The 19,806-nt window shown below is 38.6% G+C and overlaps 1 protein-coding gene across 8 annotated transcripts in view; it reads right to left on the reverse strand.

Annotated features, from left to right (window-relative positions):
- Nucleotides 1–9,612: 9,612 nt before the first annotated feature.
- The window catches only part of LOC306886526 (forkhead box protein N3-like), a 107,273-nt gene continuing 97,079 nt past the window's right edge, over nucleotides 9,613–19,806 (reverse strand). For all 8 annotated transcript variants that reach the window (XM_079443706.1, XM_079443707.1, XM_079443702.1 and 5 more), the window contains 2 exons: nucleotides 16,097–16,205; nucleotides 9,613–13,277 (listed from right to left, as the gene is read on the reverse strand). In XM_079443706.1, the coding sequence (XP_079299832.1) occupies nucleotides 12,812–13,277; nucleotides 16,097–16,205 (575 nt within the window). In that variant the 3' untranslated portion in view covers nucleotides 9,613–12,811. The remainder of the gene's footprint in view (nucleotides 13,278–16,096; nucleotides 16,206–19,806) is intronic.

Genomic DNA, 19,806 nt, shown 5'->3' on the forward strand with positions numbered 1-19,806 from the left:
AGCTCTCACGGTGAATCTGGTCTAATGCCCACCTTACTCGCAGCTGATTGGACGGTGAAAGCAGCGCTGTTCGATGCCACGCCTTCTTGTCATATGATTGGACAGTTAAAGCAGCGCTGCTTCAAATGTCCAATCAGGTGCAAACCAGGTGGAGTACTAAAGAAAGTTGCCCCAAAACGCATCACACCAGAGAATAAAAAGTGCGTCTTTAATAATTTAAATATTATATTTTATTTCACTTTAAATTCAGTGTAATAATATAATTTATATTATATTAGCTACATTGAAGTTAAAGTGACAGCTGTTTTTTTATCTTTAATCTTATGAACAAAAGTAATTTAAAAGGGCCGTTTTGTGTCTACTCCATGGGCTTTCTTTGTTTGAAAGACTGAAAACAGTCATGTCGTGGATTTACATGCATTAATGTATTTAAATGCTTGTGGGATGTCTGTGTGTGGCAGCTTTTCTATTGTTGATATTTCTGCATAGTAATTCCTATGTAGGACTCATAAATTAAAATATTATTTTTAAAGTTAAGATGCATGACTTCTAAATAATTCTGAATAAAGTGAATGAGGTAGCATACAAGTGAAATAGTTTAAGTAAAACATAAATATCTCCTACAGGGGGCGCCAAAGTTCTTATAAAGCCTGGCATTAGACATAACTTTAGATCAACTGCACGAGCCACGTGTTTTTACAAATTAATGAACTGATAATAAATTGGCTTTTTGGAAACCATTTAATATGAAATAAAACATTAAATAAAAAATAAACAAGCAGGTTCGATGCATATCTTCAAATCGACAAAAATGTAGTTTTCTACCTGAGGAATGACTCTTTATCACATGAAACAGGATATCTGAGTCTTGTTTTCAACCCACAGGTATCTGCCTGTATGATCAGGAAGACCTCGGTTACAGACTCTTTGAACCCATTCCTGTCTATCAACCTGTCAAGCTTTGAAAAAGCCAGGGACATTTTCCCAGGAACCCCGAGTGGGAAAAGAATAAGAAGGTGAAAAAAGTAAACACAAAACAACTTTCAAGTCAGCACATCCGTCAGAGAAAGGAAAGCTTTATTTTTAGCATTAGCAGCGGGGTGATTTCTGGCGCTCTGTACGTGAATGGCAGAGACCCTGCTGAGCTCTCGGAGTCTTTAATGAAAGCGCTCGCTCAGTCTCTCACGCGCTCGGCTGTCTGTGTGTTAGCAGCGCGTTGCATAAGTACCAGTGACGCTGTGCTGTTTCTCACTGTTGCCAGGGACGGCGGGCATCTGCCCTCCTGCTGCACAGTCACCACCTCATGCATCTGAGACCCCTCCAGTCAAAGGTATTACTAAAGAAGTTTGCTTTCAAAGTTCCAAGTATACACTCGAAATATAAACATGTTCAGAGGTGCTTTCCTTTGTAGTTTAGCTTTATTTGTGTTTTCAGTAGTGTTTTGTTTAGTTTTAACATTATTTTATTTTTTATAAACTTAGGAGAAATAATATTGAAGCAAACAGGACAATTAATACCTAAATTGAAAATGACTACAACATAATAGGATAGCCCATATATATATATATATATATAGACTATCATTGAGCTATAAAGTTATAAATAAATATAAAATAACTATTGTGTAATAGTTTATAATGGCAATAGTTAAAACATTTAGTGTCAGTAAGTTTTCTTTTCTTTTTTAAATTAAGACTTTTGTTCAGCAAGTATACATTTAATTGATCAAAATTTACAGTAAACACAATGTTGCAAAATACTTTTTAAAATAAATAAAATATATATTTATTTATGTATTTATTATTATTATTATTATTACATTCTATTCATCAGAGAATCCTGAACAAAAATGTATTACAGTTTCCATAAATCGGGAAAAAGTAGCACAACTGTTTTCAAGGTTGATTTTATTAAATATAAATATATGTGTGTATGTTGTAATATAGTAAATATTATTATATTATATATATTATTATAATAAAAATATAACAAATATATTAAATGTTGCATTATTTTAAAGACAATATTTTTTTAATATGAAGTATAGCATTATAGCATAATATAGCATTATGTGTAGATATATCAAATATATTATCATTTCAGACTTTCCAATGGGAAGAAAAAACACTTAAGAATTTTTTTTTTCAAATGGTTCAAAAAACACTTTCTTTATAAAGTGCTTCATTTTTTATGCTAATGGCACTTGGATGAGGCATGTTGTAAGAGCGTGCCCAGAATAGTCGGTCTGCTCTCTGGCACGTGTGTCTTATTAGGAGTCAAGGTGAGAGGAAGGACCATTCACACGCTCCCTAGTCTCCCATCCATTCCACATGCTGGTAATTTATCCCCTCTGGTTAACCTACTTTCATCACAATTAAAATGCCCAGGGCTTCGGCGCATTACTGGTCTCGTTCTCTCTCTCTCTATTGCACAGAGACGCTGAGTTCAATCTTGCTTTTCTCTTTTCATAGAGGAATGATGAGGACATCATAGACTAGCCAGGGCGCTGATACAGTTTCAGTATTATAGGAGGCACCGAGCTGTAAATCTCATATGACATTACATTCAATTTGTGTGGATCAGGGACGCACCACGGCCTTCCCTTCATATTTATATCTGCATGCCGGAATGTCTCCCGCAAACTAAGTCAATCACCAAATCCCAAGCTGGCACAACATATCAGAGAGATTTTATCCCAAGTTCCTTGTGAAGTTTAATTCAAATGTTGATCTAATAAATCTCAAGCTTGTTTCTGATCCACATCAGTCCACACAGGCCTTTAAAATCTGATGACTACATCAGTTCTCCAGGGAGGAATAAACCTGTCCAGTTAAATGAGATTGCAGGAGTAGCTGTGCATCTGGATCCAAATGAATCCGTCGGACAGCCTAATTGTATAATGGCAGTCTCGATCAGAGCAGCTGCAGCCCTTCGCCAAGACACATTAATTCTCTAAATAAGTTCTCAATGAACTCATAGCGAATCAATGGGGTCTCTTCTGTCTGCAGGTGGCTGTGCCGTACAAAGCTGACTAATAGGCGGGTTTGATTGTTACACCGGGTGGAAAATGATCGATAGCGCCAAGTGCTTATCCAGTGGTCCATGCGCCTTCGACTTCACCTCAAATTTGAAAATGCCCCTTTCAATGTGGTTAATTTCCTGTCAAAGCAAGTTACTCAATACACAACAAACTACACTGGAATTGGAGACTCAATATTAAGACAGATTTGGATCTTAAACCTGATGTAATTCCGGGCAGTTTCTTCATGGTGAAGTGAATAGATTTTTAGTCTTAAGCAGACAAACGTGAAATTATGAAAGCATAAGTATGGGACGGGGTCACCTTTTGGACCAAACAATGGCATATGCAAGGGTGGGTGTTTGAAAATAATATTTTCAGTTCCATTTGGTGCCACTATTGGACCAAAAACTATACACATTACAAATTTTATTTCCGTAATGTTACATATTTCCAGTGTTGGTGGTTAACTCACGAACTCACAAAAGTTTGGTAGTATTTTTTGTTTGTTTGTTTTTGAAAGAAGTCTAATACTCACCAAGGCTGCCTTTATTTGATTGAAAATACAGTAAAACAGTAATACTGTGAAATATTATTACAATTTAAAATAACTGTTTCTATTTTTTATATTTTAGAAATCATTCTAATATGCTGATTTTATACTCAATAAACATTTCTTATTATAATCAATGTCTGAAACAGTTGTGCTGCTCAATTTCTTTTTAGAAACAGTGATATATATATATATATATAAGGGTTCTTTTAAGAGTAGAAATTTTAACATTTATTTAAAAAAATGTGTACCATTGTAAAAGCCTTTGATCAATTTAATGCATCCTTGCTGGAAAAAGTCCATTTTAATTTCATTTAACTTTTAATTGAACTTGAGTCAAATAACTCAAAATGACATGCATGCACTCAATTAACCAGACTGATCGTCACAGACACAAATAACTAAACTATACTTTGTGCACAACAGAAAATACAGAAACCTTTTAATAGTTGCTACATTGTACTGTAGTGCAGGAGAAAAGTGCAGAAAGTTAGTGGAGAATTACAAAGTAGTTGAAGTCCTTTCTGTGATAAGGGCCGGATGGACAGACTTGGCTGCTGATGGAAGGGCTTTCTCTCCTCCTCTCCCTCGCTCCACTGGCTTCAGCTTTCCCTGAGTTTCTTTAGGTGGACTCCTAATGAAAGATCAAGGGCATTAGCTGCCGTCGGTGCAAAATGGGGTACCTGCAGTTAGCGCAATGGTTACAGAACATTAATTTTACCGCAGGCTCATTTGTAACTGAGAGAAAAGTGTGTGCGTGTGGGTGCGTATAAAAGTGAAAGGGAGAATAAGAGAGTGACAGAGAGAGAAAGACAGAGGGGAAGAGAAAGAGATCAGTCCTGATTTGAAACTCTCTCACAAACTCAGTGTCCAAAGGTGTAAAATTCGTGGAAAGCATGGTGTAGAGAGCAAAACGGAGAAGTGGGAACCATTCAAGCTGGCATTTCCATCTGCTTCGTCAGCACAGCCTCTGTGGAAAATGTCAGATTCATTACCTGCTCCCTCTTTTCTCTCTCTCTTTACTTTATGATTCACACAACTTTGGCTAGTTCATCTCGTAAGCCCAAAGCACATTGTGTGATTTGTTCTGTCCTTTACGATAAGTTGCTTGACCCCGGTGAGGCCTTGCGTACAAGTTAAGGCAGACTTGGTGTGAGCAATGAAATCACTTCCATAGTCGGACTTTGGATTATTGTTATAATTTTTTATTTTTATAAACTTAATATTTGTAAAGAATTTTGATCATTTTTAACTATTTTTGACCCATTTTTAAATTTCCAATTGACTTGGACATTGATAGAACATATAGCATCAAACACTAATGATGTCATTGCAATGTATCATTGTAACATTGTAATGATTTTCAATAGGCATCTTTTGTACATTTATTTGCATAATGAGTTGTATATCTCTTTGGGGCGGTCGTGGGCTAATGGATAGAGAGTTGGACTTGTAACCTGAAGGTTGTGGGTTTGAGTCTCAGGTCCGGCAGGGATTGTAGGTGGGGGAGTGAATAACCAACACTCTCTCCACCCTCAATACCACGACTGAGGTGCCCTTGAGCAAGGCACCGAACCCCCAACTGCTCCCCGTGTGCCGCAGCATTGGCTGCCCACTGCTCCGGGTGTATGTTCACTACTGTATGTACACTTGGATGGGTTAAATGCAGAGCACAAATTCTGAGTATGGGTCACCATACTTGGCCACACATCACTTCCCTTTCCCTTAATTCTTAATAAGCCATTGAATTATACACCTGTTCATTTTCTTAATCAGTATTTTAGTTGTGATCAATTTATTTGAGAAGCATACGATATTTCAAATGTTTTCAGATAACAAAGGTTGATTTTTTTTTTTATCAAACATGCTCAAAAAATGGGGTAAGACAAATGAACAATTTATAAATTAAGTTTAGATTTGTTATCTATTATCCTTGTAACTTTTTTTCAGGTAAATGTAATTTGTTTTAAATTTGAAAACCTGAATTTTAGTTTTTTCAGTATCCTAGTAGTGCACAACACAATGAAAACAAGCTACAACACAACAGAAACAAGCTACAACACAACAGAAACAAGCCACAACACAACAGAAACAAGCTACAACACAACAGAAACAAGCTACAACACAACAGAAACAAGCCACGACACAACGGAAACAAGCCACGACACAACGGAAACAAGCCACGACACAACAGAAACAAGCCACAACACAACAGAAACAAGCTACAACACAACAGAAGCAAGCTACAACACAACAGAAACAAGCCACAACACAACAGAAACAAGCTACAACACAACAGAAACAAGCTACAACACAACAGAAACAAGCCACAACACAACGGAAACAAGCCACGACACAACGGAAACAAGCCACGACACAACAGAAACAAGCCACAACACAACAGAAACAAGCTACAACACAACAGAAGCAAGCTACAACACAACAGAAACAAGCCACAACACAACAGAAACAAGCTACAACACAACAGAAACAAGCTACAACACAACAGAAACAAGCTACGACACAACGGAAACAAGCCACGACACAACAGAAACAAGCCACGACACAACGGAAACAAGCTACAACACAACAGAAACAAGCTACAACACAACAGAAACAAGCTACAACACAACAGAAGCAAGCTACAACACAACAGAAACAAAGCTCCAACACAACAGAAACAAGCTACAACACAACAGAAACAAGCCACGACACAACGGAAACAAGCCACGACACAACGGAAACAAGCCACAACACAACAGAAACAAGCTACAACACAACAGAAACAAGCTACAACACAACAGAAACAAGCCACAACACAACAGAAACAAGCTACAACACAACAGAAACAAGCCACAACACAACAGAAACAAGCCACAACACAACAGAAACAAGCTACGACACAACGGAAACAAGCCACGACACAACGGAAACAAGCTACAACACAACAGAAACAAGCTACAACACAACAGAAACAAGCTACAACACAACAGAAACAAGCCACAACACAACAGAAACAAGCCACAACACAACAGAAACAAGCCACAACACAACAGAAACAAGCCACAACACAACGGAAACAAGCTACAACACAACGGAAACAAGCCACGACACAACGGAAACAAGCTACAACACAACGGAAACAAGCCACAACACAACGGAAACAAGCTACAACACAACGGAAACAAGCCACGACACAACGGAAACAAGCTACAACACAACAGAAACAAGCTACAACACAACAGAGACAAGCTACAACACAACAGAGACAAGCTACAACACAACAGAAGCAAGCTACAACACAACAGAAACAAGCCACAACACAACAGAAACAAGCTACAACACAACAGAAGCAAGCTACAACACAACAGAAACAAGCCACAACACAACAGAAGCAAGCTACAACACAACAGAAACAAGCCACAACACAACAGAAACAAGCTACAACACAACAAAATTAGCACAACACAACAGAAACAAACTACAACACAACAGAAGCAAGCTACAACACAACAGAAACAAGCCACAACACAACAGAAACAAGCTACAACACAACAGAAACAAGCTACAACACAACAGAAACAAGCCACAACACAACAGAAACAAGCCACAACACAACAGAAACAAGCCACAACACAACAGAAACAAGCCACAACACAACAGAAACAAGCTACAACACAACAAAATTAGCACAACACAACAGAAACAAAGCTCCAACACAACGATATTAGCACAACACAATGGAAACAAGCCACAATACAATGAAATTAGTACAACACAACGGAAACGAGCCTCAACACAGCGAAATTAGTCCTATGCTTTGTGTTGTGGCAATTTCGTTGTTTTGTGCATGGGCCACCCTACCTGAAATATTAAACATAACATGAATAAAATCTGGAATATTAACCCAACCCAATTTGAATGTACAATTTTTTATTAAAACTAAATATTTTGCTGCAAAGTGATGCGCTGTAAATTCAGTGATCATTCAATACTTCATGACGCTTATGGGTCACCTCAGGTACCGTAAGGGTTTTTTACTCTCATTATACATCAATGAGAGATATAGCAGTACCCTGGTGATTTCGCAGAGAGACCATGTAGACCTGAAAAACATGCCCTAGCTGATGAAGTCCTGGCACGTTTCGCCTTATGAGAGATTCCAATTTCTCCTCAAATCCCTCGACTGTGCCCTCATGCAAATCAGGCAGATTAAGGCAAGATGTATGGACTTGCAAATGTATTCAAACATTCTCTTTCCCTTAATGCCACAGATTTGCTGTAATGCTCCCATATTTGTGTCTGACTTACAAGGACCGGCAAACTGAAGGCAGATTTGAATGGTTATTATCTCGCGGCGCATTCCATCAAAGAGCGCACTTATTGATTCGAGCTGCCAATGAGCGCCTCGGTTTCCTGCTACCTTGGCAAACGAGTATAGTTACAGGTGGGAAGTGTTAGATCTGGTTGTCGGTCCTCCAAACCCAAAAAAACCTCCTGAGATGACAACTTTTTAGGTGATGAAGGAGGCAGCTGCTCCCCAGACGCAACAATGCGATAAACCCCAGTACAGTTTTTCATGCTACGTTCTGCAGATAGAGAGAAAGAAAGAAAAAAAAAACCATCCGGATGTGCTGGAATGAAAGCCACCTCACTTTGTTTCCTTGGCAACAAACACATGCAATATGGCTTTTGGAAGTGTGTTTTGGGGCTGCGCGCAGACTCTCGTGGGAGATTTCAGAGGAACGCTAAGATAGATTTACTGAGTAAACGAAACTCAAACACGCACAGACAGCTCAAATTGAATAATGACATTTGTTTGGTGTTTAGTTTAGTTTGAATATAATTTTTTCCCGGACTATGTCGGTGTAAAGTGAAGCGCACGTGTTACCTCAGCTCCGGTAACCTGCGCGCAACCCTTGCAAAATAAATGAACTCTGTATGTCTGTGTCTGGCAAAAATCTTCTTGTACATTTTCAGTCTCTCTTTTCCTGCAGTTGCATAGCAACACAGGCGAGCACGGGTGTGGTGACAGGGTGCAGGGAAGCAGTTGTGATTGCCAAACGCTCACTCTTTGATTAAGAATAGGCCACAGACTCCATCAGGGCTTATAAATGTGACCCTGAACCACAAAACCAGTCTTAAGTGTCAATTTTTCAAAATTGAGATTTATACTTCATCTGAAAGCTGAATAAATAAGCTTTCCATTGATGTGTTGTTTGGTAGGATAGGACAATATCTGGCCGAGATACAACTATTTGAAAATCTGGAATATGAGGGTGCAAAAAAATCTAAATATTGAGAAAATCATTTTTAAAGTTGTCCAAATGAAGTTCTTAGCAATGCATATTAAGTTTTTATATATTCACTGTAAGAAATTTACTAAATATCTTCATGGAACATGATCTTTACTTATTATCCTAATGATTTTTGGCATAAAAGGAAAAATGGATAATTTTGACCCATACAATGTATTTTTGGCTATTGCTACAAATATACGCCAGCGACTTAAGACTGCTTTTGTGGTCAAGGGTCAGATATGATGTGTAAACAAAGTTCACTCTGATAGGGATGACAGATATCATCAAACATTTTCAACACTCATGTTTAATGTTTGTTGCATTTATGAAGATCATAAAATATGGTATATCAGTTTTGCATAGGAACTGATTTAAAAATTAAAATAGTTGCACTGTATCTTTAAGAATGTAACTGTAAGCAAAACCAATAGCTTATGCTTTGTAATCATAGTATTTGTTCATTCAAGTCTTTCATCTGTAAATGTGCAGTGTGTGAAGTTGGGAGGTGGGTTGCAGAGATGGAAGCGACAATCAGGATCAATATAAAAATTGTGTGATGTTCCAGATACTGTCACTGCTGGAGTTTTGTCATGTGACATTCTGTAATGGATCAGTACAATAAGATGACATCAGCAGACAGTAAATAAGACAGTGGGGAAGGTCGTGGGTTCGAGTCTCCGGCCGGCAGGGATTGTAGGTGGGGGGAGTGAATGCACAAAACCATCATGCTAGTCCAGGATCAACTTTGCAACTTTTTTTTTATTTTTTATTGCAACTGGAAGACAATACATCACAGAAACTTGATGGTAGGTTGGAGGAAACAAAAACAAATAGAGTTTGTCATAGTCATGGACAAAGTGGTATTTACATTAATCGATAAAATTGTTGTCTTTGGCAATATGATTACAAGTCAAAGGAAATACAGAGTGCAATTACGCCTCTATATTGACATATTAGCAGGGTGCACATGCCATCAGACCGAATATTTCATCACAAACCAAATGGACTCCATTACTTTCATCTTAAACAACTCAAACACATAACAGAATGGCAGTTAACAGGAACCTTTCAACAAAAACAAAAAAACACAAAGGGAAGAAAAAGAAACACTTCGCCTCCTATTAACAATTTTTTTTGGCTGGCTCTTCTTGATGCTTTTTAACATGTTTCAGTTAACATGAAAAGTTCCGTAGTGAGTGTTGTCTTTGAAGGAAGGCAGTGTATAAAGGACTCATAGCTCTCTCTGCTACCGGTTTCCCAGTTTGAAGCATATTGAACAGAAATGTGATATGACAGATGTTCATAAAGACCAGCAGACAAGGTTATAATCAGGGTTATTTTGCGTCAAGAAATGTCTAGCTCGGTTAGGGGAAAGGCATGCCAACTGGAGACATCACATTAACACTCATGGGTCAGATATAACATTTAACACGCTACAAAACATCGGGTCGAACCATTATCATCATCGTCAGATGAACGGGGAAGGCCGTGTGGATTAATGAAACACAGCAATGCAGTGCGATATTAACAAATATGATGGAGAATATCTTATACATGAGTACTTGACAGAAATGATACAACTTATTGACATGTTTGTGACTGACATATCAAGTACGCATCATCCGTTTTGCAGTGTATAGAGTCATTACAGGCTTTGGCACTGAATCCTTAAGTTCTTTACTATACGTTAAAACAATAAAAGTGCAATTCGGTGAGGTCGTGAAAATATATACACTAGCGTTTGCACTGAGCTCTGGTATCACTTGACTTTTATTGTCTATAAGTGCTTAAATATATATGCGTGGAGGCGTAAATAACCGTCTGACTGCCTGTACCGAGAACAACTGAATCAATACTGATGACTCCTGAACAGTGCTACATGTAAATACAGAAATAAAATGAACCAAAAAAAAAAAACTGCAGATCCAAAGTCTCGCTGAACAAAATGGAAGACCCTGAATAAATCACAGACACGCACATCCGGATTACATATGGAAGTAAAGCAGGCACGAAGCCGGAAGGGGACTGACACTCACTACGAACTTCTCCTTGACGACACGGACATTGACGTAGCGGGTATTCATGGGTATTCGGGACGGCCGCTAGCGTGGACCGAGACGGCCTGAGCCCGAGTCCTCGTATTGCAGAGAGAGTTTCCCAACAGTCAAGTGTTTGTCCCTGAAGAAGGTAATTGTTAAGATGCCTGCTTCAACACAAAGGTGATGAGGACGACAAATAGAAATTAAATCTGACAAAAACAACGAAAGAGACTAGGCCTATTGGCATAGAAATTAGAGGCGGTGCCTTAGTTCTCTAGGATCTATATTTATATGAAAATAATTCATGCTCCATGCTAAATACATTATTTACCTTACATGAACTTTGATTTTTAAAAAAACGGTCTTCTTTTTCTTTACAGAACCCATGCAACACGATTTGGAAAATCCTGCTGGCTACATTGCTTAAATTAAGAAAGGAAAATGGTCTAGTGTTACTTTTATACAGTGTTTATCCTGACTGGATGAAATTGCTTATTACATCACGAGGGTTTCAAATCAAAAATTTGAAAATAACAAACAAAACAAAAAAACGTAAACAAATGAACAAACACAAAACAACTCCACAGTCATTATTTTCTGCTATTAAAATACAATTGGCAGGTATTGTAGCTTTAGCTCCGAGTTTTCATTTTCATTGTGCCGGAGAAAGAGTATCACCATCCACTATCGTTTTAGATGGAAAATATCACTCAATTTGATTGCTTAGGAAAAAAAACGTGGGCAGTTTTAAGAGACTTATTGGTAAATGTATCACTTTTGACTCCTTATGGCTTTACTCTCATCCTGGTAAACTATGATTCATACGAGCCAAACGACAACTACAGACATGAGTGTTTTCCACACGATGCTTTAACGGCCAGAGCATCAAGGGGAAGTGACATCAGAAACTGCTTGAGGATTGTCTTTGGCACTGCCCTGTGCTTCTAAAACATCTTATATTACAGCAGAGTTTACTATAACCCATAATCATCACTAACTCAAGAACTACTCCGACTACAGAACGTGCTGCAGAACACAATTTGTTGTCATGTTTTTAAATGATTAGTTCTCCCCAAAATTACAATTCTGTCATCATTTATTCACCCTTATGTCGTTCCAAACCTAAAGACTCATCTTTGGAACACAAATTAAGATATTTTTAAAGAAGCATGAGTGACTGTCCCACTGAAAGTCTTTTCAGGCAAAACTATCACGTTTCAAAACGTTCGTAAAGAAAAAAAAAAAATTCAAGTGGTATAATCCAAGTCTTCTGAAGAAACAATTAAGAACCTCATTGGTTCTTGCATGTCAAGCATAATCAAATTTGAATGTTATAAACATTGTTCGCTTAATGTTTGTGTGTGAATAAAAGCCCAAATTAAATCTGTTCAGAAGACTTGGATTAAATCGCTTAGTTTATGTGGATTTGTTTTTTAATCTCTTTATGAACGTTTGAGTTTTGGTTGAATAGACTTTCAGTGGAGGGACAGAAATCTTTCAGATTTGACTGAATTTCATTTGTGTTCCAAAAATGAATGAAAGCCTTATGGATTTGAAATGAAATGTGGTGAGTAAATGATGACAGAATTTTAATTTTGGGGTGACCTGTCTCTAACTATGGGGCAGGGCAATTTTTACTATCACTTTTTTCTCTCAGTCGAATGAAATGCTTTACTGAATATCTTAAAAAAGGGAAGGCTATGGCTTCAATCTCCGTAGATTAAAAAAATAAAATCACAATAAAATGAACCCTCAGTAAAATGTTACCTATAAAGATAGGAAAACAACGTGATTGTTGATATTGCCACAAATCAGTAGAATTCACCTGATGTCCTGGAAAAAAATAGTAAATTCTATTCAAAGTGATGTTTTTTTTTCTCATTATAATACAGTCAGTTCATTATTTTTGCTCTTTCTGCCCCTTTGCCGTCCGGTTGGTGATATTGTTCAAACAGGCCCTGACTCCTGCCAAATGAAGCAAGGATCCGGCCGCCTCCATCTCCTCGTCGTCACTTTCCGGAGGCTTCTCCGTGCGCCTCTTTTTTAGAGGAAGAGTGTCACTGGCCACTCTCTGTTTGACTTTTGTCAAATGTTGCCGTTTCTTGTGCTGGGCCAGAGCGAGGGCATCCACGGACCACTCCTTGGGTTCCTTCTTGATTTTGCTCTTGTCGTCCTCCTCGGCATCGCTGCCGGCCTCGTTGGCGTGGAAGCTCACCTCGCTTCCATCGCAGTGGGCCTCTTCTTCGACATCCGAGCTGGAAGATTTGGCAAAACTGTAGGTGTGGTCCTCCTTGGGGTCGCTGTTGACCAGTGGAGAGTTACAGGTTGGCTCGCAGTCACTGGTTATTCTGTACCCGAGTACTGACCTATTAACACAGACGAGAGATGCATTAGTGCAAGTGCACACATGCTGTTAATGTTGTACTGTGTAAGTGCTGAGTAAAACAAATGAACTACATGTGCTTACTGTGTAATTATTTTGTGGAGCTGCTTGTAATTATACTACTATAGCAATTAATTATAATAATATGTGTAACATGGACACTCATTTGATTAAAATACAGTAAGTTATTGCAATTTAAAATAATTGCTTTCTATTTGAATATGTGTAAGAAAATGTTATTTATTCCTGTGATGCAGAGCTGAATCTCAGCATCATTCCTCCAATCTTCAGCTTCACATTATCCTTCAGAAATCAGTTTAATATGCCAATTTGGTGCTCAAGAAACATTTATCATTATCAATATGAAAAGCAGTAGTGCTGCTTAATTTCTTTTTTAAAACCACCTCTTTTTCTTAAATTTGTGTTATGTGCTGGTAAGCACTGCGGCCTTCAAGCGCCTCATCCTTGAATGTTAAAAACAATTAAACATTTGTCTCTGAAACACATTTGAGCTTTGAAGCACCTCTTCAGTTGGCCAACAACATCGTTAAAAAGCTAATTAATTGGTGGATTACAAAACTCTCCACTTTTGGCTAAATTAATATGATGAAAAATGGCAAATAAAGACAGCTGAGCTCTATTTATGCCTTTTAAGTGATGCTTGTTTTGTGCTTCTGGTCACAGTTTATATAGCAGCAGCTCTGAGTGACAAAGAACATCCTGCCGCGCTTTGCAGAAATGTTAAAACTCCCTCTGTGGTTCGAAAAATAATCCTAAGAGCTTTTCAACTTCCTGCCTCATATGTGCATTTATGACTCATAAATTATAGCCACAGCACAGCAGGCTAAAGAAACTGCTTGAATAATTTATGCCTAAATGCAGTGTCACTCATTTTAAAGAGGCAAAGAGGCTGTTTTACTCTTTGGACTGTATGCAGCCTGTCACTGCACGATATGTGCATCATACAGCAACTGAGAGCCTGAGCAGACCCTGTGTGTGAGCAAATGGACAGAGGAGAACTGGTCCTGACTGCTCTTTTCATGACAGAGGTAATAAGAGAGATTTATCAGGTCTATGTTTTTATTTTATGCTAACAAAATTTTATTATTGGGTGATTCAACACACAGATGTTTTACCAGCTAAGAAGTTCAGCAATTTTAGAGTTTCATCCCTCTATCTGATGTGAGCATAAGTATTGGAGCAGTTGCCTCTCAGGTCTTTCTAAGTGATCAGCTGTGTCCTGTTGCATTAATTATTCAGATATTAAAAGCAGGGAATGTGACGTATCAGTTATATCCATTACTTCTGCATTCTGAATCTTGCATTTGATGATGACACACACAAACCAGGATGAAGACGAGGGAGCTGACTTTGAGAGAAAAGCAAGCAATTTGGATGCTAAAAGAAAAGAGGAAGTCAATTAGAGCTCTAGCAAAAACAAAGGGAATGGAGAAATCAAGAGTTTGGAAACCATCAGCGACACCAGCAACCAACACCTGATCGGCTGATAAAACAACAGTAGTTGATGACAGACAAATCATAAAAGCTGTGAAAATTAACCCTAAAAGACGTGTCTGTAAAATCACCAACAACCTCCAGAAAGCTGGGTGATGCTCTGACAATCTACTGTCCTCAGGAGACTTTGACACAGAATTACAGATGCTACACAGCAAGATGCAAACCCCTGACCAGCACCAAAAATAGAAAGGCGAGATTAGAGTTTGCAAAAAAGCACAAAGGCGAGCCAGAACAGTTTTGGAACTGTTTACTGTTTATGTTTATGGAAGATGAACCTTTATCTAAGTGATGGGAAAGCAAAAATGTGGAGAAAAAAAGGGAACTGCAAATGATCCCAAGCATACAGCCTCATCTGTAAAGCATGGTGGAGGTGGTGTCATGGCATGGGCATGCATGGCTGTCTCTGGAACAGGCCCTCTCAACTTTACTGATGACTTAATGTATGATGACAGAAGCAGAATGAATTTGGAAGGGTACAAAACCATCTTGCCTACCAATATTCAAGAAAATGCCACCAGAATCATTGGGAAGTGCTTCATATTGCATCAGGACAATGACCCAAAACACCCTGCCAGTTCCGTCAAGGAATTTATAAGGGCAAAGAAATGGAAAGTCTTAGATTGCCCAAGTCAATCTCCAGATTTAAATCTGATTGAACATGAATTTCACCAGCTGAAGAGGAGAGTAAGGGCGGAAACTCCCCAAAACAAGCAACAATTGGAATTGGCTGCATTAAAGGCTGGGAAAAGTATTTCAAAGGATGAGACCAAGAGTCTGGTGATGTCTATGGGTCACAGACTCACTGCTGTGATTGTGCGCAAGGGATCTGCATTGAGCTGCAGCAGAACTTGGAATGCTTGATTCTGTGACCGGGCCAAACCCTGAGCCCCTGTACCTTCAGCTGAGGGGACATTTTGTGAAGATTTTGCAGTGCACTGACGCTAGCATGCAGTACCTGAGGGGCGGCCTGTTTCTGAGGCCCAGCTTATGAATGTTTCACGGCAAGACAGTCAGTCTGTGTGTTTGGTCATGCCATTAAAAAAAGTGTTTGTGATCAATTATTCACGTCACATCATGCATGCAAGAGTGGGGCCTTAGCCCAGATAAGACTTCCTCTGCAATGACCTGGCTGTTCTGATCTAATGAAATGTGAGTCAAAGGGAGAGATAAGATATGAGCCAAAGCACTGCAGTGTAAGCATGATTCTGATTGGCTGATAAACCTGTGTTGATCATGTAATGAGTCGGGAAATGGGCTGAAAGTGACCTGAGGGACAGGACTGACCTGACAGCTGCTGTCCTGCTGACAATGGGGTTGATGGGAAGGGGTCGGATTCCTGGGAAGAGGCCCTGGCTCATCATTCGAGCTCCATTCTGGATCACTCCCTGAGGGACTGAGGAGAGAACACAGATAATGTACATTAATGCAAACGCTACCTGAAAGCATATGGGAGCAAAAAAACAATGTAAACAATCCTGCATTCATCATGTATAATAGCAGACATACAAAATCCATTCAAAAACTCCACACCATGTTTAAGCATTTAGAAATCTGCTTCAAATGTTTAGATTCCAGTTGTTGATGCTGCAAAGATTAAATTTCCCTATAGTTTCAAACTGTCTCAAATAGACAAGAGCTGTCTGAAATAATCGGTTTAAATCTGTTAGGCTGGCTTTTAGAAAATCTTGTCAGGTTTTCCATATTCAATCATGAAGCATAACCACAAACCCAATGGATGATTATTGCTTTTCTGGTTTACTCATAATGGGAGATGAAAGTAACCCAGACAGAAAAACAGAAAACAAGAATTGTGCTGCATCTGAATTAAAGGGTTAGTTCTACCAAAAATGAAATTCTGTCATAAATTCACACCATCATGTCGGTCAAAATCAGTAAGACCTTCGTTCATCTTCAGAACACAAATTAAAATATTTTTGATGAAATCTGAGAGCTTTCATGCGTCGTGGTACTCTTGTAAACACGCATCGATGACGGACATGGAAGAGAAGAAATTGTTGGGAAAAAAATCATTATTTTTGTTTTCTGTGTGCACAAAAAGTATTCCCGCTTCATTCATTTCTGTTGAACCACTGATGTCACATGGACTATTTTATCGATGTCCTTACAAACTTTCTGGGCCTTGAACATGTTAGTTCCGTTGCTGTCTACACTCTTGAAAATAAAGGTGCTTCACGATGCCATAGAAGAACCTTTTTTTGTCTAAATGGTTCAATAAAGAACCATTAACATCTGAAGAACCTTTCTGTTTAACAAAATGTTCTTTATGGCGAAATAAGGTTCTTCAGATTATAATTCAGATTTGACTTAATGGTTCTTCGTGGGACCAAAAATGGTTCTTCTATGGCAGGGGTGGCGAACTCCAGTCCTGGAGAGCCGCAGCCCTGCAGAGTTCAGCTCCAACCCTAATTAAAACTCACCTGTCTGTAGCTTCCAAGTAACTGTTCAGACCTTGATTAGCTTGTTCAGATGTGTTTGATTAGGGTTGAAGCAAAAGCTGCAGGGCTTTGATTTCTTGCGTTGTTCAATAAAATGCTGATAATGCTACATATAACAAGTGACCTTCTTAAAAAAACAAAAAAGTCAGATTAAGCCATTAAAATATGAGATGTCAAGAAGAAGAATACAATTACACAATTTCTCTCACACACACACACTTTAACAAATATTTATTATAAAATGTAATAAATATGTATTATTCTTTATTACATAGGCCTTTTTCATGGAGGTCCGCAGCCAACCTCATGGTTTTCACTCCGCAGCCAAAAAACTTGCATTTCCGTTAAGAGCATCAATGCAGCATCCTCCTTTAATGAGGGTTAACCAGGGTTAACCACAATTTTGGCGCTGCAGTCAAACAGACCTAATGGCCGCTGCCCTTCTCTCAGTCCAAGTATGGGGCAACATATAGCTCCATCTGGAAAACGAACCTGGACTGGTAGCAGATGGCGAACACAAAAAAAGGACAAAATAACCATCCATTCAGAATCCAGCACACTGATCTGTCCATTAGGCGGGAGCATTGTTGCCTAGGCAACCGGTCCCCCTATGTATGCCATAGTCGCAGAACTCAACACTAGGTGACAGCGAGATGCGGTTGCGAAGCCGAAAGGAACATCTGGGCTGGCTGGGTGCCCTCTTCACCCGCCTCTCCACCCTGAGGGAACACACTGCCATTACAAGGTGAAGCGATGCCCTGTGACAGAGGCCGCCCCAGCTAACAGAGTGCGCAATGAGAATTGACAGAGATGTACAGCTCTCCACCAATTAGCGTGGATGGGCTAGCAAACTGAATGGCTAATGATCTCGCCCCATTGTAGGCGGTTCATGTCGAGCCATCCATCCAGGCATCAGAAACAACAGCAGGACACAAAAGCAAAGCGCATTCACAGTGCAGCTACATCAGGAAGGAAGCCAGTGAGGCTTTTGTGCCTGGGGATGTTCCCTCTTTTATGTGGATGAGAGCTGTTAAACAAAGGCGAAAAAGTGTTCGCTGTCTCAATAGAAAAGAAATCCAGATCTGCGAAGCCAATGAATGCGCCATTGACCGAGATTTTCTATATGGCATTATGTGCGGATAATGCTGTGTTTAACAACAAGTAATAAATAAAGTACCGTGGACGGTGACTTCCAGGAAGCTGGGCACACACGTGAGCTGTGCAAACATCAGCAGTGATTCGTCGGCGTGATGCCCATGGGAAGGTGTCCTGGCGCTCTCACAGGGCCACTGCAGAGGCAGTCAGCGCACAAATGCTATCAGACTGTTCATTCGCTCGCTCTCTCAGCCTTCCTCTCAAGCGTATTAATGTCGGTGGCAGATGGCCCTGGAAACGGCGGCCCTAATGCACAATACTGTATTGAAAAGTCAGTTTCTCTCTAATTCTCTCTTTAACAACTGTATTCTAACAGGGGACAGTTGAGTTGGGTATCAGCGTAATGTTTGTTCTTACTGAAAATCTCATTCATCAGTCTTGTACATCTATTTTCATGCCTCGCAAACTTAAAACTTTAATGTATTCTACATTGTTACAGTTAACTAAATCCATATATAATATTTTGTTACTTTAAATAAAATTAAGTTTAACTGAAATAAAATATTTTTAAAAACTTTTATAATTTTCATTTTGTCTAACTGAAATAAATGTAATAAAATCTATACAGACAAAAAGAAAAACAAATAATAATAATAAAAATGACTTTTATGATAACTAAAAATTTATATAAAATAAAAACTATTCAAAATATTAATAAAAACTAATAGTTTCTCATTGCCACTAATATAAAACTGCTGCAAATTACGCTGATTTTTACTCATGATAATATTTAGAAGTTGACAAAATTGCAAAAATGCCAAAAAAAGAGAAATTAGTACAAACCAATCAATCAAGCAAAACATCTGCATAATTCCTGGCCTGTTTTTGTCAAGAAACTTCTGTTGTTGTTGAAAAAAAAAGTTATAAAAAACTATACATATATAAAAAATGTATAAAATAAAAATATATATTAAAAATAAAATAAAGTAAATGGTTGTTGGAAATAGTTCTTGTTCTGAAACATGCTTGCAAACGTTAATCAAAAGTACTCAACAGTCTTCAGCACCAGTCTTTGCCATATTTTCCCACCAGGGGGACTCATTCACAACAAAGCAGGCATCTACAGTAAGGGAACATTTAGTCCACTCTTTCCACACGCTTCCATATAACCTTATCAAAGTACATAAAAAAACCCATTAAAGTTCATTCTACACAATAATGCTCCCTCAAAGCCTCTCATCACTCGATGCTTTTTTTGTAACAAAAGGGTGAGTAAATGAAGCCTGAATTTTCATTTTTGCGTGAACTATCCCTTTAATACATGACTTACAACTCCTTCACATGAAATTTCACAGCAGTCAATCTGTAGATGAGCCGTCCTGACAGGACTCCTCCTTGGGCAAACTACACATTCTGTAAGAAGTACCTTAAAAACGCTGCTTA

Source organism: Barbus barbus, assembly GCF_936440315.1.
Source record: "Barbus barbus genome assembly, chromosome: 20".
Lineage (NCBI taxonomy): Eukaryota > Metazoa > Chordata > Actinopteri > Cypriniformes > Cyprinidae > Barbus > Barbus barbus.